Source organism: Lineus longissimus, chromosome 7 (genome assembly GCF_910592395.1).
Source record: "Lineus longissimus chromosome 7, tnLinLong1.2, whole genome shotgun sequence".
Lineage (NCBI taxonomy): Eukaryota > Metazoa > Nemertea > Pilidiophora > Heteronemertea > Lineidae > Lineus > Lineus longissimus.
Window position 1 is genome coordinate 17141674 of NC_088314.1, and position 16575 is coordinate 17158248.

The 16575-nt window shown below is 42.7% G+C and overlaps 3 protein-coding genes across 4 annotated transcripts in view; all 3 read left to right on the forward strand.

Annotated features, from left to right (window-relative positions):
- Positions 1 to 16575, forward strand: part of LOC135491447 (uncharacterized) — an 82703-nt gene that overhangs the window by 35847 nt on the left and 30281 nt on the right. The window lies entirely within an intron of this gene.
- Positions 468 to 3290, forward strand: LOC135491625 (uncharacterized). The gene has a single exon (XM_064777597.1). The coding sequence runs from the start codon at positions 468 to 470 to the stop codon at positions 3288 to 3290; it is 2823 nt and encodes a 940-aa protein (XP_064633667.1).
- Positions 4364 to 7090, forward strand: LOC135491626 (uncharacterized). Its single transcript, XM_064777598.1, has one exon. The coding sequence runs from the start codon at positions 4364 to 4366 to the stop codon at positions 7088 to 7090; it is 2727 nt and encodes a 908-aa protein (XP_064633668.1).

The following is a 16575-nucleotide window of genomic DNA, read 5'->3' on the forward strand; positions in this document are numbered from 1 at the left end:
TGTCATTCCCAGTTGCTGGCGGGTGCCATACAGGAGCGGTGGGGTTCATGGAAGGAGACGTCGTCAGCCTGTCGTCAACTCTCGGAATACTTTCTATCTTCATTTGTTGTGTGGGAATTGTGCCGACGCACCTTCCATCATACACTTAATTACTGAGCATATAAGCTCCGCCTCCTGTCAGGCCATATTTGGATTGACTCCTTCCGGTACTTTCTTAACCAATCGTGTTTACTTCCCCTTTTCGGACTTTTCTACCTGTAAAGCCTGTGATGAATAAAGTTAGTTAGCATAAGTATATCGTCGTTGTAACATCTCTCTGCATGTCTTGCATGGACTATACTCTGGACCACGTGGACTATATATGATAAACCCGCAATAGGCCGAACATTTGGTGCATGTGACCAGGATTTTCTCAATACGAACTCGGTCTATCTATCCTCACGTTTTACTCGATATCACGCTTAAATATGGCTCCAACACCAGAGGAAGTAGCAGCAGACAAGCTTAAACGCATGGTTCACGAGAGAGGCTCGAAACGAGCGACGATGACCAGACTCATCAACAAGATGGAGGACGTGGTGAAGGAACTTAACGCCGAAGCAGCAGTAGACACAACACTAGACGTCACGAAACTGGATCAAGTATTTGCGAAACTTGCACTGGTCCCTACAAAACTGGCAGAGATTGTGGCTCTTGATAAAGATATCATCAAGGCCACCCCAACCGACACCGTAGACCACGCGGTGACGGAAGCCGAGGACTATACGTCAAACGTGGAAGAGAAACACATCATTCTGAAGAAAATCTACGACAGGTTAGCGAGCCCTAAGCAGCCCAAACCCGCGACTCTAGCCCGGACTCCAGCTCCCACAAACACGAGCACAACGCCAACGGTACCGGTAACAAAAAACGTTCATCTTCCTAAACTCCAACTTTCCACCTTCTCCGGTAACATCTTAGAGTGGACGACATTTTTCGACGGATTTACGGCAGCCATCCATAATAACAACGCACTCGGAAACGTACAGAAATTCCAATATTTACGCGCCCAGTTACAGGGGGAAGCGTCTTTGGCAATCGCAGGATTGCAACTAACCGACGCTAACTATGCGAGTGCGATTGAACTTTTGAGAGAACGATATGGACAGAACCACAAACTAAAAGCAGCCCTCATGAAAGCCCTCTGGGACCTTCCCAAACCAAGCGATGAAATTGACAACGTGAAGAGCTTTTATGATCAACTTGAAAGTCACATCCGTGGCCTACGCGCTATAGGAATGGAGGAGAGTTCCTACGGCGACCTACTAGTGCCCCTCATCATGGAGAAACTTCCACGCCGACTGAGACAACTCATCACCCGTGACCATGGAGCGAGAGACTGGCAACTACAAGAAGTCCGCGAAGCGATCAAGAGAGAAATTGACATTTCAATTCAAGGAGACGCCATTCTGGATCTGTGTAATGATTCAAACATTGGATATGCCACACCCACTGCCGCATTTAGTGTTAACGCCACCAGGAATACTAGTATGAGTGAGAAAAAACGCGCGAAATGTGTATTTTGTTCTACTGATAATCATCCCAGCGTCCATTGTAAAAGTGTTACTGATCCAAAGCGCAGATGGGAAATCGTAAAAAGGGCCGATTTGTGTTTTAACTGCCTTGGCAACCATCGGGCAAAGTTTTGCAATTCAACCACCAAATGCCACAAATGTAGGCGACGCCATCATACCGCACTGTGCGATTCATCCCGACAGGCCTCAAATAGATCCTCAAACCCTAGTTCAACCGCAAATCCCTACAATGAACGGGAACAAGCTAAAACCGCCACAACTGTTCACCAGAAGTTGGTTAACACCAAACCCCTTATGTTGGGTCCCGCAATTCTGAAATCCGCCGTCGCAACCGCAAAATCTCCGACCCGCTCAACTAAGGTCAACATCATTCTAGATGAAGGGAGCCAGCGCTCCTTCATCACCGCAAAATGCGCCAGCAATCTCGAACTCAAACCGCAATCTCGAGAGATGATAAAAATAGCACCCTTTGGGGCTAACGCCAAAGCCGTACGTGCGTTGGATAACGTCATCGTCCAAATCGAAACCGCTTCTCGAGTAGAAAACGTTCCCATGAAAATGCTCATCGTCCCGAAGATTTCAGCACCGATTAGCACCTGCCCCCAAGCAATCTTCGCCTTACCACATCTGAAGAACCTCAAGTTTGCGGAAACCAGCTCCGGGGACTTTATGGAAATTGACATCCTGATTGGTGCGGACTACTATTGGTCAATAGTTGGAGACAAAATCGTCCGTCCCGCAGAAAACACCCTCGGACCAGTAGCGGTCTCATCGAAATTCGGATATCTCCTATCAGGCCCGACTCCCGCCAATATCGAAGGTCAACGCGATGAATACACGCCCGCACTCCTGACGACCGTTCTAAACGTCCTAGCAAGCCACACCCTTGAAGACAAAATAGCACAATCTTACTGGGACTTGGAAACCATAGGGATTAAAGACGACACTGAAGAAAAAGAAAGTGACTTTCTACTCAATTACCGCGACACCTGCCTTGAACGAGACGACAACGGAAAATACGTAGCCAGACTACCATGGTTGGACAACCACCCAATTTTACCCACGAACTACCACGTCGCCAAAGCAAGGACAAGATCGATGGTACGGAAATTATCGCCTGACCTCCTGAGTAAGTACCAAGATATTATTACCACTCAACTCCAACGACATTTCATCGGCAGAGTAGCAAACGACAACATCAACATTGGCCACTACTTGCCCCACCATGCGGTTCTTAAAGATTCATCTGCCAGCACCCCAATCCGGGTAGTATATGACGCGTCCTGCAAGAAGTCAAATGATCACCCAAGCCTGAATGATTGCCTGGACCCCGGTCCAAACTGCCTCAACGAGCTCAACGCCATACTTCTCCGTTTTAGAATGCACCCCATAGGCCTTTCGAGTGATATTGAGAAAGCGTTTCTCAATATCAGGCTCAACGAAGAAGACAGATGCTTTACGAAATTTTTATGGCTCAGTGATCCCAGTGACCCCGAGAGTGATTTCCACACGTACCAGTTTGAAGCGGTCTTATTTGGAACAGTGTCATCGCCGTTCATTCTGCAAGCCGTACTGCACACCCACCTTGACGCCGCAACCTCATCCCGTATCGCAGCAGACGTCAAGAACAACATATACGTTGACAACGTGGTCATTACCAGCAATCCCCAACTTTATTATGCCGCTGCTAAATGCAGGCGCTACGATCGAGTTTGACACGTGACCCAATTTAGCCAATCGGAGCGTTCATCGAATAATAAAATATATTTTTAGTACAAGAAATCAATGCCTTTTGTCAGTTTTATGCCTTCAAGTTGTGGGTTTACAATTTTGAATGTGTTCCAGCTCATCAAAAGAACAGGGTTTTGTCTAGAATCACGGTTTTCCGAGTTTCTCCTTGTCAACACTGTCAGGAACCCCCCCCCCCCCATCCTATCTACCTAGCCAACACCCAGACAGAGGTTACCAAATGACAGAGCTGAGAGAGCCCAAACATCTGAGGAATCCATGCAACAGCAAAAGCTTTGGCAAATATGCTGAAGAGAAGGATGCAATATAATATTTCGGGCTTGGTCACCCGCCTACCCCCCCCCCCCCTGACATGACCCTTCCCAGCCCTAGTGTCCTTAATTGAACCATCCAAAGCTAGGGATCTTAGGCCATAAAGTGGACAAATAAAGCAAGAAGTTATCAAAGGGCAGTCATTCTCATATCTTCAAAGATCACTTGAGGTCCAGCTTTTCATGTATGTTGATGTTTGGACATATATTCTCTCCTCAAATCCACTTGGGACGCCAATTTGGACCCCCCTGTGGACATGGAAAAATTTTCAATTTTCCCAATGGCATGTGTTTCAGTATACTCAGTATGATGCTGCCTTCTGCAGGAGCTATCGGCAAACTAAATTTGCAAACTCTATGTGATTCAAAAAGGCCACAGAAGTCGGCCAATTTTCATGTTTTCTTAGAATTTACATTAGGAAAAATTGCAATTCACGTGGTATTTTCAACCCATAGGTGGACATTGAAAAATTTTCACCAATCAACTCAAAATTTGGCCTGCAAATGCCTTGATAGTCATAGAATCACATACGCTATCGGCAACTAGGCTTTAGTTACACAGAAAGCCGTGAGATGTCTCTCACCTCGATCTGCTATAGAAAACGTATGCTTGGCTCTGGAAGGGAGTTTGGCGCATGCGTAGCTAAAAGGTTGGGAATTGCTGGTAATGTGACAGGTGTCGCCACTACAGACACCGCCATGGAATATTACAACACCGCAAACGCCATAATGAGTGACTGTGGCTTCAAACTCCGCGCATGGACCTCAAATGATGCTACAGTACGCGACCAAGCTCAGGCTGATGACATCAACGAAACAAAGACGAACGTCAGTGTCCTAGGCATGAAATGGGACACCGGTAGTGACCAACTATCATATGCAAAGAAAGCTGCTCCATCCCCAGATATTCTTCTGACCAAACGCGCAGTCATAAGTCACAGCTCTAGCATTTTCGACCCACTCGGATATATTGCCCCCACGCACATTAAAGCCAAGGCCTTCCTGCAAGAACTATGGCAACACGGACTACACTGGGACGAACCCCTTACAACAGAACTGTCTGAAAGGTGGCGCAAAATCACCATCGAATTGGAAGAAGCCATGAACATCACTGCCCCTCGGAAAATATTGGACAACATTGACCCGCAAAATTGTGAACTACATGCATTTAGCGATGCATCCCCAGCAGCCTACGGATGCGCCATCTACCTAAAGAGTGGAACCCAGGCATCTCTCCTCATAGCCAAAACCAGAGTCAAACCGCTAAAAGCCACTACCATTCCTCGCATGGAATTAATTGCAGCACTCACCGGCTACAGACTAGCCAAGTATACGCTAGAAGCACTCCAAGGGTTAAGTCCAATCAAAAAACAAGTCATTTGGATCGATTCTCAGATCGTCCTACATTGGATTACAAGCGATAAGAAACTTCCTGTGTTTGTTCAGAATCGTGTGAATGAGCTGAGGAAATTCCCAGGTGAATTTCGCTATGTGCAATCAAAAGATAACCCCGCTGACCTCCTAACTCGAGGCATCACTGCACAGGAACTGCGCGACTCCCCACTGTGGTGGACAGGCCCCAGCTGGTTGAGTACCGGGAGGTACCCACCCACGCCAACACAACTTCTTCATAATGTACTCTTACAGCAAGCCGCCACTACTGATGACGTACCAGACCAGGTACGAGACGACACTAGCGACCACGCCCAAGATGTCAGAGACCAGACCCATCACCCCGCTACAACACCGCTGCAACACCCGGGTATCGCCAAGGTCATTGACGTCACACGTTTCAGTTCGTACCGCAAGCTTCTCAGAATCACCGCACTTGTCCAGAAAATCGCCAAAGTCTGGATAACAAAGGATAAGACCAATCTCAAGACCCTGATCCAAGCCACTGCACAGGAAACTTCTGCCGCTGAGACACTGTGGATTAAAGCCATACAAACGGACTGCTATCACAATGAGATAGAAATCCTCAAAGGAAAGACCGCCACAGGACCCCTAGCTGGTCGCAGCAAAACACTTGTCAATCAACTTCGCCTATACCTCGATGAGTCAGGCCTGATTCGACTAGATGGCCGACTCAACAATGCCAGCATCAACCTCGACACCAAGTTCCCGTATCTGGTACCACGGAAGCATCCGTTCACCGACCTTCTCATAGGCAGGGCCCATGCCGCCCAATTACACTCGGGAATGCGATCTACCGTGGCATGGCTCCGCCAGCGATTTTGGATTCCGAGAATCCGGGAAGCCGTCAACTCACAACTCCGACGATGCGTCACCTGCAAGCTGATTATGGGAAAGCCCTATAGCAAACCAGAAACTCCGCCCCTTCAGGCCAGCCGCATCCAGCAAGCACCCCCTTTCACTGTTTCCGGTTGCGACTTTACCGGTGCACTAAATGTCAGACCCAAGGAGGGTGGTCCCGAGGCAAAAGTCTACATTGCCCTATTCACCTGTGCCATAACAAGAGCGGTACACCTTGAAGTTGTTCCCGATATGACGTCACAGACCTTTCTGAATGCCTTTCGACGATTCTGCGCCCGCCGCTCCACTCCTTCACAAATGATTTCTGACAATGGCACAACTTTCATCGCCGCCGCCAATGAGATTAAGCAGCTAATGCAATCACCGGACATCCAGGCCCACATGGCCGACCAACGCTGCACTTGGACCTTCAACCCCAAACGCGCGCCGTGGTGGGGAGGGTTCTTTGAGCGCATGATTGGAATGACGAAGATGGCCATCATTAAAACTCTAAGAAGAGCGCGAGTAACACTGGATGAACTGACAACCCTTGTCACCCAAGTAGAAGGCATACTAAATGACCGACCCCTCACGTACATTGGTGACATGGACATCACTGCCCCTCTGACGCCAGCACACCTTCTCCACGGGAGACAGATAACAGGACTTCCGTACGAAGCTACCGACTTGGATGAACTTGCTGATCCGAACTTTGGAGATAGTCTTAACAAACGCGCTAAACGACTGGCGGTACTGATTGATCACTTTTGGCAACAGTGGTCATCGGAATATATCCCTTCGTTAAGGGAGAGACATATTCGATCGAAGCGCGGTCATCGCGAAACCCGCGTAAAAGTTGGTGAAATCGTCCTAGTCCACAGTGATGAAACCAAAAGGGTCAATTGGAAGATCGCTAAAATTGAACGCCTGATCTATGGTCAAGATGGTATCGCACGTGCCGCACAAATAAAAACATCATCGGGAGTGACTAACCGCCCAATAGCGCGCCTTTATCCTCTTGAAGTCACTGCCGCTGAAACTGCGCCGATCGCTGCCCAGGTTCACGAGAAACACAATGAAGCCCAGCAAAACACAATGCAACAGGCACCTGTAAACAACAGGCCACCAACACGCAATGCTAGCAAGAACGCCAGAAATAAGATAATGCAATGGGCAAACGTACTTAATGGCAAAGACGATTAAATGATACGTGTTATTTAGTACGAGTGACGAAGTTGCAGTTCAGGACATGTTATTTAGGGTGTGGCACAACGAGAAAACTGATCCATAGGACAATATACATGTAATAACAATGTAATGAATATCCGTGTGAACGCGTCACAAGAATTCATATTAGTGCGTTATATAGGACTCTATAGTAGATCATACTACAAACTCATTATTGTCATTCGAACTGTCTCATGCACACTATATTCTGTGCCTTTAGCTGATTGAAATAGGACTTTAGAAATTTGACTACATATACATTGTACTTCGAATTAGTACAAGTCTGCAAGTCTCATATATACTTTGTAGTTTTCGCAATCTCCACAGAGCAATTTAGAGATCCGGTTTGAATACAGGACACTTTAGAATTCAAGTTAATTGATCTTGGCATAACTACGGTGTAATCTTTCTAGTTTATGATTGTTTACTCTAGGACTTTAAAGTAAAGGTGGCTATGGGCGGTTATTACCGCAAATAAAGACAAACCAAAGCAAAGACACTTGTGTAGCATATCAAGGACACGTAGATTGATACTCCTGGGTGGTTATTACCGCAAATAAAGACAAACCAAAGCAAAGACACTTGTGTAGCATATCAAGGACACGTAGATTGATACTCCTGGGCGGTTATTACCGCAAATAAAGACAAACCAAAGCAAAGACACTTGTGTAGCATATCAAGGACACGTAGAATGATACTCCTATGTGTGCCACATCAAAGACATCTGGACCATACATCACGTCAAAGATAACGATGCGAAGTCAACAGGCGGCGCCACTGTAATTGCTGTTAGATCAATAAAGTTTATCTTCAACGACAAATTCAAATTCAAATTAGTTTATTAATCAAAAGGCCCGGAGGGCAAAGGTACACATGGTACAATAGAAATACAATGATTTTGATTGAAAGTACATAAGACATACAAAGGATACATGACAAAAGTAACAATATAAAGTCTACTACCGGGGTCAAACCTGGAGTAGATACTAGTAGGTGGGAGAGAGGAGGTCCTTATTTTATGCGATCAGAAAAGCATTTCTGTAAAAATGATGATAGCTTCTGACAAATTCCAGGGTCCTCATTTGAAAGAAGCCAGATAAACTTATTTCCTGGTGAGAGACCTGAAAAGTTGATGTTGTTCTCATTGATAACTGAGAAAAGATCGTTCCTTGAAGCATCATATTTTGGGCAGACAGTTAGAAAGTGAACCTCGTCTTCTATTGAAGTCCCATCACAAGAACACACCCTCTCTTCAACTTTAAGTTTTTTGTATCTACCTCTTTCAATGGCTAGATCGTGACAGCTAATGCGGAAACAACAAAGGGATCTTCTTAAAGAAAAACTTGAAATTGAAGTCAGATATTTCTCACAGCAGAGTTGCGTTTTGAAGGACCTATAAGTGCGTAATTTGTTTTTAGCATTTGGATTCCGAGAATCATCCCAAATTTCTAGCTTCCACTTTCTGTAAAATTCTTCACCTAATTTATGAACAAGACTGGAGGTTGAAACACTTTCAGCATTGTTTGCATCCAGATTCAGACAACCACAAATAAATTTTATACAAGAAAACCAAGACTGTTTTCCTTTGTTGTCTAGATCCTTACTAACTTGTAAGGCACTGGTTAAAATAGACTTCGAACTAATTTCCCCATCCACTGTGTTGAGAGACAAGGATTCAAGCCTTAGCCAGAAAGAGAACATAGATTTGGCTATCATTAAATACAGTGGATGTCTGCCCAACTCGCCATACACGGCCAGATTTGTGGCATTTGTGTTAACACCCAGTACATATTTACAGAACTTCATGTGAAGGTTCTCACAGGGGAGATTTTCGAATCCCTTATCAATCTTAAATTCTCTCTCTCTTTTAACTTTTGAGGACATAGGGTTAAAACATCCCCAAATATCACTGCCATATAAAAGTATTGGCTGTATAGTGTGGTCAAATATATGGAGTAAGGTTGAGACATTTGGAAGCTGAGAGCTAAAGATACGCCTTAATTTAAAAAAAGCTTTAAGGGCTTTGTTATGAAGATCACGCTTTGCCTCAGCAAAAACGCCGGAGGCTTGAAAAGTAATACCAAGATATTTGTATTTACCAACATTTTCCAGCTGGTGTTGACCAATCATGAAGACAGATTTATCAATTCTTCCTGCCTTATTAAATATGAGAACTTTTGTCTTCTTAACATTTATAGTCATACCCCAAGAGGAGCAGAAATTATTCAAGCCATTCAAAGCTTTTTGGAGACCGCTGGCAGTTTCTGAGAGTATAACAATATCGTCAGCATACATAAGGCAGTGCAGCTTGAGATCTTTTAAGGAGACAGGATCACTAGAGTCATCAAGTAGACTTTCTAGGTCATTTATGAAAATCTTAAAAAGATTTGGACTAAGGACATCTCCTTGGTGTACCCCTATAGCAGAAGGGAAAGAGTTAGATAACTTGTTTGAGGATTTGGCACACAGATTGACTTTTTTATACATTGATTTTATGCTATCATAAAATTTACCATTTACCCCACTTTGCTTTAGTTTTAAGAAAAGTGCCGGATGGAGAACAGAGTCAAAAGCTTGTTTAAAATCGACGAAACAGGTGTATAGTTTACCCTTGTTAGAATTAGTATACTTCTCAATCAGGGTTTTTAACACAAACATATGGTCGGAAGTACGCGACTTCTTGGAGAAGCCAATTTGAGCTGGGTTTATAATTCTATTTACAGACAAGAATTCTGTTAGCCTATTATTTAATATAGGCAAAACAACGCACTTATTTTCATTGTTGTAAGCAACGTGTTTTACATGAAAATAGAAATGAACCTGATGAATTTGTTTATAAATTGTAAAAGCGAATAGGGCATAATAAGGCTATTTTGGAATCTGATAGTGATGATATAACTGGGCTTTAGGCCTAGTCATATAGATTTGGGATGGAGGAGGTAGCATTATTTCTGGGCGATCGCGTTGCTAGAGCCCTAGGTGAGGTCAGGATGTCTCTAGAACAGGACTGTGCTGTTGAAGAATCGGTGGTTTTTCAACTAGAAAGCCTATTACGTGACAGCATAGATATTTGTATCGGTGATGAGTCGGTAGAAAGGATATCAACCCTTCTAGCTAGTGCGCTGCAGGAAATTCGGGCTGTGGTTGATAATCAACAAGAAATTAATGGTGAATTGGAGAAGAATGGTCCTGGTGTTCTGCCTTGCAACAACCGTGGGCGTGGAAGACCGCGGTTTGACCTTCCACGGGAACAGATAGAGTATCTTTTGAGTAAGTCGTCTGTCATTCCAGTCTGTCATTCAAGCCCTGTTTGTGTTAGGCACCTAATGTTCGAAACCAAACATTGGCATGATTAGGCCCTACTTGTGAGAACTGTTCACTAGCCTAGTCCGAAGGTTGGTTAGGGTTCACTAGTCTGGAGGTCCACTAGTCCGAATGTTCACTAGTCTGATACGATTCAATACCAATACGTTTCAAGGCTAAGCCTAACTCTAACCTTAACCCTAACCCTAACCCTTACAGGTCGTTCAAGAAAGAAAAAAAGCTATTTCATTTATTTCTAGCTTCGCTACGAACATTTGGACTTGACTAGTGAACCTTATTGAACCTTCGGTCTAGTGAACCTTCAGCCTAATGAACCTTCGATCTAGTGAGACGTTCCCAGACTTGACTTGTAGCCCTAGCACCATGGAGGTGCTAGAATCAACCTTTAGAGTATGCGATGGGACAGTCACAGTCTGGTACTATTACAATTGTAGGTGTCTTGACCTACCAGCAAACAGTATTGGTGCGGTATCTATGTTTTAAGAGTCCCAAACGCGTATTATCTTATATACAAGTAGGCCTACAGAAATAATTACTATTTTATAATAAAAAATCCTACATGAATGCAGCATACAGTTTTCTATTTTTCACTTCCAGATGAGGGCTTCAAAGTTGGGGATGTAGCAACAATGCTAAACACATCAAAGCGCACAATTGAATATCGAATGAATGAATATGGCCTTTCCGTTCGGTCCCAGTACACAGACATAGATGATGACCTTCTTGATACAAAGGTTTTTTCAGTGTTGTCACTCTTTCCAAATGCAGGTAACTTTCATGCTTCCCCTTGAAATTGCATTCATCATAGGCTATTTAGGACCTACATGTATTCTATTTCCTGCTCAACTGGCTACGCTCACTAGGACGTGTGTAGACAAATCTATTCAATAGTAATTTGGCCATAGTTATCCTGTTACATGTACATGTAACAATGAAGTAATGAAATGATTTAAAAGAAGAAGGTGCAGTAAGATTATAGAGTATTAAAATGTTTATTTATTTATGTTACATCAGGTTACCGAACCGTTGAAGGGGACCTTCGAAGGCAAGGCATTCGAGTGCAGCAATACCGTCTGCGTGCATCGATGTGGAGGGTAGATCCCAATGGTGGTACTGTACGTAGAATACGCAACATTCGAAGGAGAAAATACAGTGTCAAAGCACCGCTGTCTTTGTGGCATATAGATGGACATCACAAGCTCATTCGGTAAGATATTAAAGATAATGTACTGGTACATGTAATACAGAAGATGAGTACCTTATAAGAAATAAACATACCCCAGTCATTCCTTTTCTTATTTCAGATGGAAGTTTGTCATTCATGGAGGCATTGATGGGTACAGTCGCCTAATCGTGTATTTGAGATGCCACACTGACAACAAATCTGCAAGTGTTCTCAAAGTCTTTGAAGAGGCAGTGGAAAGGTGGGGATTACCATCCCGAGTACGAGCAGACAAGGGTGTTGAAAATCGGGATGTTGCCTTCTGCATGCTTTCCCACCCACTGAGAGGCCCTAATCGTGGATCTTTCATTTCTGGCAGAAGTGTCCATAACAGCAGGATAGAAAGATTGTGGAGGGATGTGTATGCAACGGTGGTTTCATTGTTCTACAACCTATTTCATCATTTGGAGGACCTTGCTTTGTCCTGACAATAGAATTGACATGTTTTGCCTGCACTTTGTGTTTCTGCCTAGAATAAATCGAACATTAGAAAGGTTTCAAGATGTTTGGAATAACCACAAGATAAGGACTGCAGAGAACCGAACACCCAGGCAACTGTTCATCAGAGGCCTCACAAATATTCGTGGTGATCGGTACCACATTGCAAAGGAGTACTTTGAAACCCTTGATCAGGTAAGTTGCAATGAAAAATTAGTATTGATGCTATTCCTTGATCAAATTAATAGATACTTGTAAAGTGCCTATCAAAAATAGATAAATATCTATTATATGTAGTCAAAAATAGATAAGGCGAGCGAGCTTATCTATTTTTGATGATGTCATACATTGATGTACTGTGCTTTTTCCTTACAGGAATCTATCCCCCACTATGGATTGGATATGAATGCACCTATTCCAACTGAGCCTGAGGATGACGTATCAAATGCAGTTCATGTTGATGCGGTGGATTTGCCACTTTCTGACGAAGAGAGGACGGGACTTCAGGAACTGTTTGATCCTCTGGATCCGCATGATTCATGTGGTATTGACACATACCATCATTTAAAGATGCATGTTACACATCACTTATCCACTGGAGAGTGAACATTGTTTTGCAGACACGTACATGATACAAGGAGTACTTATCTACTCCTGATGATACACATTTTAAAGATATTCCAGATAGGCTTATGTCTCTGATATCTATGTTTCAGTTTTGTCATTGTTTGAGTTTTTTTCCCTTCTAATCCTATACATTGGTGGAAAAGCATCTACTTTACACTTTCTAAAGTTCCCTCTAAAGTTATAACCTAAAACGAAATGGCCAGGGCCATTGTGCTCACCTCTCATATTAAAGAGAAACTGTGACCTTGAAAAGTTGATCAAATCAAAAACATAACTGTGTGATATGTCATGTATCATTATTAGATGTAACTGATGATAAAGCTTGGTGATGTTGTTCTGTAGCACTTTTTCTGCTCTTAGTTTTATACCGGACCTAAATTTGGTATCCCAAGTGTTAATGTACCAATTTTCAGGTCCACAGTACCAGTAGGCTACGAAACGTGCCCTGCTAACAGACTATTATGACGATGACAGATGCTTCGGTATAAGATATACTCGCCTCCTCTGAGGTGAGCTTACATGTACACACAAATAAAATTGAGAAAATAGACTACATATGAAATTCGAACTTGACTATCAGCCCGACAATGAATATATAATTTGAACACATGAACAACAATACTTTTATCAAAAATATATAAAAGCCAAGTACCGGTAGACAGAACAGAAGTACTACCGGTGCAACAGTCACCACTTCACTAACAAGTCTACCGGTACTGATAAAATTTGAACTCTACTACCCGTAAATGAATAAGATGATGTATACAGAAATTCAGTGATGTCAAAAATATCACAATTTCGAAATTTGGTTGGAATTTCAATGGTATAAAGGCTATCATATACAGACCTGGAAAAAAGTTTCTTGGCCAGATGACTGACTGAAGTCATCAGGTCAGAAATACAAGTTTAAATTTTGAGTCCACCAACTAAGTACTCTCATATTAAAGAAAGAAAGAAACCTTACTTTGCATGGATAAAGTGATCCCTAGGCAGCAGTAGCTCTGCAAAGTAAGGTATCTAACTGAACATGTTGAATTATTGAATTGATAATTATTTGAGGACTCAAAACTAAAACAGGTGGCCAAAAAGCTTCTTTACAGTACTGTTTCACAACAGGAGCTCTTAGGATTATACTACATCCCAAAATTATCTGTCGCAAACGTTTTGGCTTCTGCTGTCAAAACTACTTGGCCAAGTAACTTTCAGTAAAAATTCCCATCCCGGCAGCAATTTTGTGTACATTCAATGCATACAAACTGGCTCAACGGAGTGGGAATTTTTACTGAAAGTTACTGAGACAGATCTGTGAATACTTTATCTACGCTGCTGAAACTCAGCATCATAATTGGCCAGGTTTTATAGGTGAATAAAATTCAAACTTCAATGAAATTGGCCTAGTAGTTTTGACAGCAGAGGCCAAAACTTTTGCGACAGATAATTTTGGGATGTAGTCTAGTCATTGAATAGTTACAGGTTCTTCATGGTATTTTTGAAATTATGATATTTTTTTCAAGATATTTTGTCCACATCACTAAACCCTGGTAGTTAATCTTGAATAAAAGTGTCAGACACAAAGCTCAAGTCAAAGAGCTGAGCCATGTCTTCATAATTCCTGACAGTTAGGTCAGTGGCCCTTGGAATTGGCAGCTTGAGGATATTTGCACATGTTGAAGATGTGCACAGCATTGAATTAGAATTGACAAACACAATCGATGGTGTTGGAGCAAATCCAAACACAGGCATCTGTGGGCAACCCGTTGTGTACTGAAGAATTCTCTCTAACGTGATTGGCCTTCTTTCTCCAGCTGAAAGTAAAGATCAAAGCTTTATAATGATTTCCATTTCCTCTTCTCTTTCATTTAAACACTCTTCTCCATGATTGAGTAACGTCCATTTTGTTCGCAGGAATCAATACTCCCAGGTCAGATATCGTAGGTGGCACATGGCACATAGTGTTTAAAAGGTGACAACCTCTGTTAAACAAACTTACGTTATTTCAACATTCAAAGACATGGAATGATTGTCAATTTAAAAACAAAATATTAGAAGAAATATTGTGGACACTAACCCGCCACATCCCTCAAGTATTTTACAAAGGTAGCAAATGTTGCTACTTCTCTTGTTTTCATGTTCGTCCCTTCCTCCGAATATATTGGACGAAATATATCAATGAATGTGGCCACTTTCAGTTTTGGTGGAGAAACTTTGGTGCTGAGGAAATTTGCCACAACAGGCTTTGCATCCATCAACTGCAAAGACAAAGATGACATGCACTGTACAGCAATCACCTGGCTCAATGCAATTCAGGAAACTTCACTAATCAAGAAGACAAAAATTCATGATAAAACGTCCTAGAAATGATTCTTCATAAATATAATACCCGGTATTTAATACTGAGTATGACCTAGGTACCAATTGTATGGGTACAAACTTTCCAGGTGCCAATTTTCCAGTTTTCATGTTACTCCTGCAGGGCTCCGACTTGACGGTTAAAGAACTGTAGCCAGTTTGGATGTTTTTGACAATAGTAATACTTTTATGAGGCAGATAAAAAACTGAGAAATTTTTAGCCAATGCCATATTTATCGCAGCCAATGTTTTGTAGCCATTGGCTCCGTAAACAGGCCTAGCTGGAGCCCTGCCTTGCATTGGGTACAGTACTAATGGTAAGAAACTTCAGAATTATTCACCATATACATACCTGCTTCAGACCATATAGGTCAAAGCCTTCCAAGAACTGCTGTAGTTCTGGGCCAATTTCTCCGATTCCCTTCATTTTCTCTATTTCTTCATCTGAGAAGAATGCAGGAGGTGGCCCACCCTGCAGAAGTGAAAGAGCTGAAGAAAAGAAATGAAAATACTGTATATTTGGTCGACGGTTGGGCAGTGTCATTGTACTCACATCTCCCAAAGACAGGTTATTAGAAAAGATAGATCGGAAATGGCTAGCTATCTTACAGTACTATCTAACCAATTAATGCCAATAGTGGCATGCAAAGGGAGTATAACTGGTCAATATAAGGTCAAATTCAATCAAGATGTCAGTCAAAACATAAGCCGATTTATGCTATTTGACCTATGTTACCTTGACAAGCAGGTCAAATCAAAAAACACTTAGTGATATGTCATGTATCATCATTAAATGTATCTATGATGAAGATTTTGTGATGATCAAGCCCATGGTTACAGAGGTATAGCACTATTTAGCTAGCCTGGTACTATATACTGTTTGATGGGCAAAGACTGCAGTGAAATGATGGAAGATCGATGACTCTCACCTGCTGCAATCCCAGCGAATTTGTATTTGCTTTGTTCTAAGAACAGCTCGTTAATAACCAGGCTCTCCCCTGAACCAAAGATTACGAGCTTGATGCCCTGGAGGAGAAGGGTCAAAAATTCCCGCCGTGGACCTCCGAGATCTGCAGCTAACTCAGATATGAAGTTTACTTTCATTGGTAGGCGACGATTAATCTTGGAATCCATCAACTCATCGTAGGCCGACTTCATGACATCATTCCTCGAGACAAAAATGTCCAACACCTCTCCGTCCATGGCCATTGTCCTGTCCTCATCAACATCGAGGGGTCTACCAACAATAAACTTGTCCCTGAACATTTCAAGGATAGTTTCCTTATTTTCTGAAGCTTCACTGAAGTATAAAAAGTCAATGATTATGTAGGAATGAAGAAATTTCTTTACCCCTACACACTGCTATCATCACCCCCCCCCACCCACGTTTAATTGTCATACATTTTGCTGAATTATTTATTGTTCACTTACATGCCATCTATGATGGTCTTCACTGACCATTCTTCGGGTACATCAGGCACACTTTCAATCTCAGTCTCCT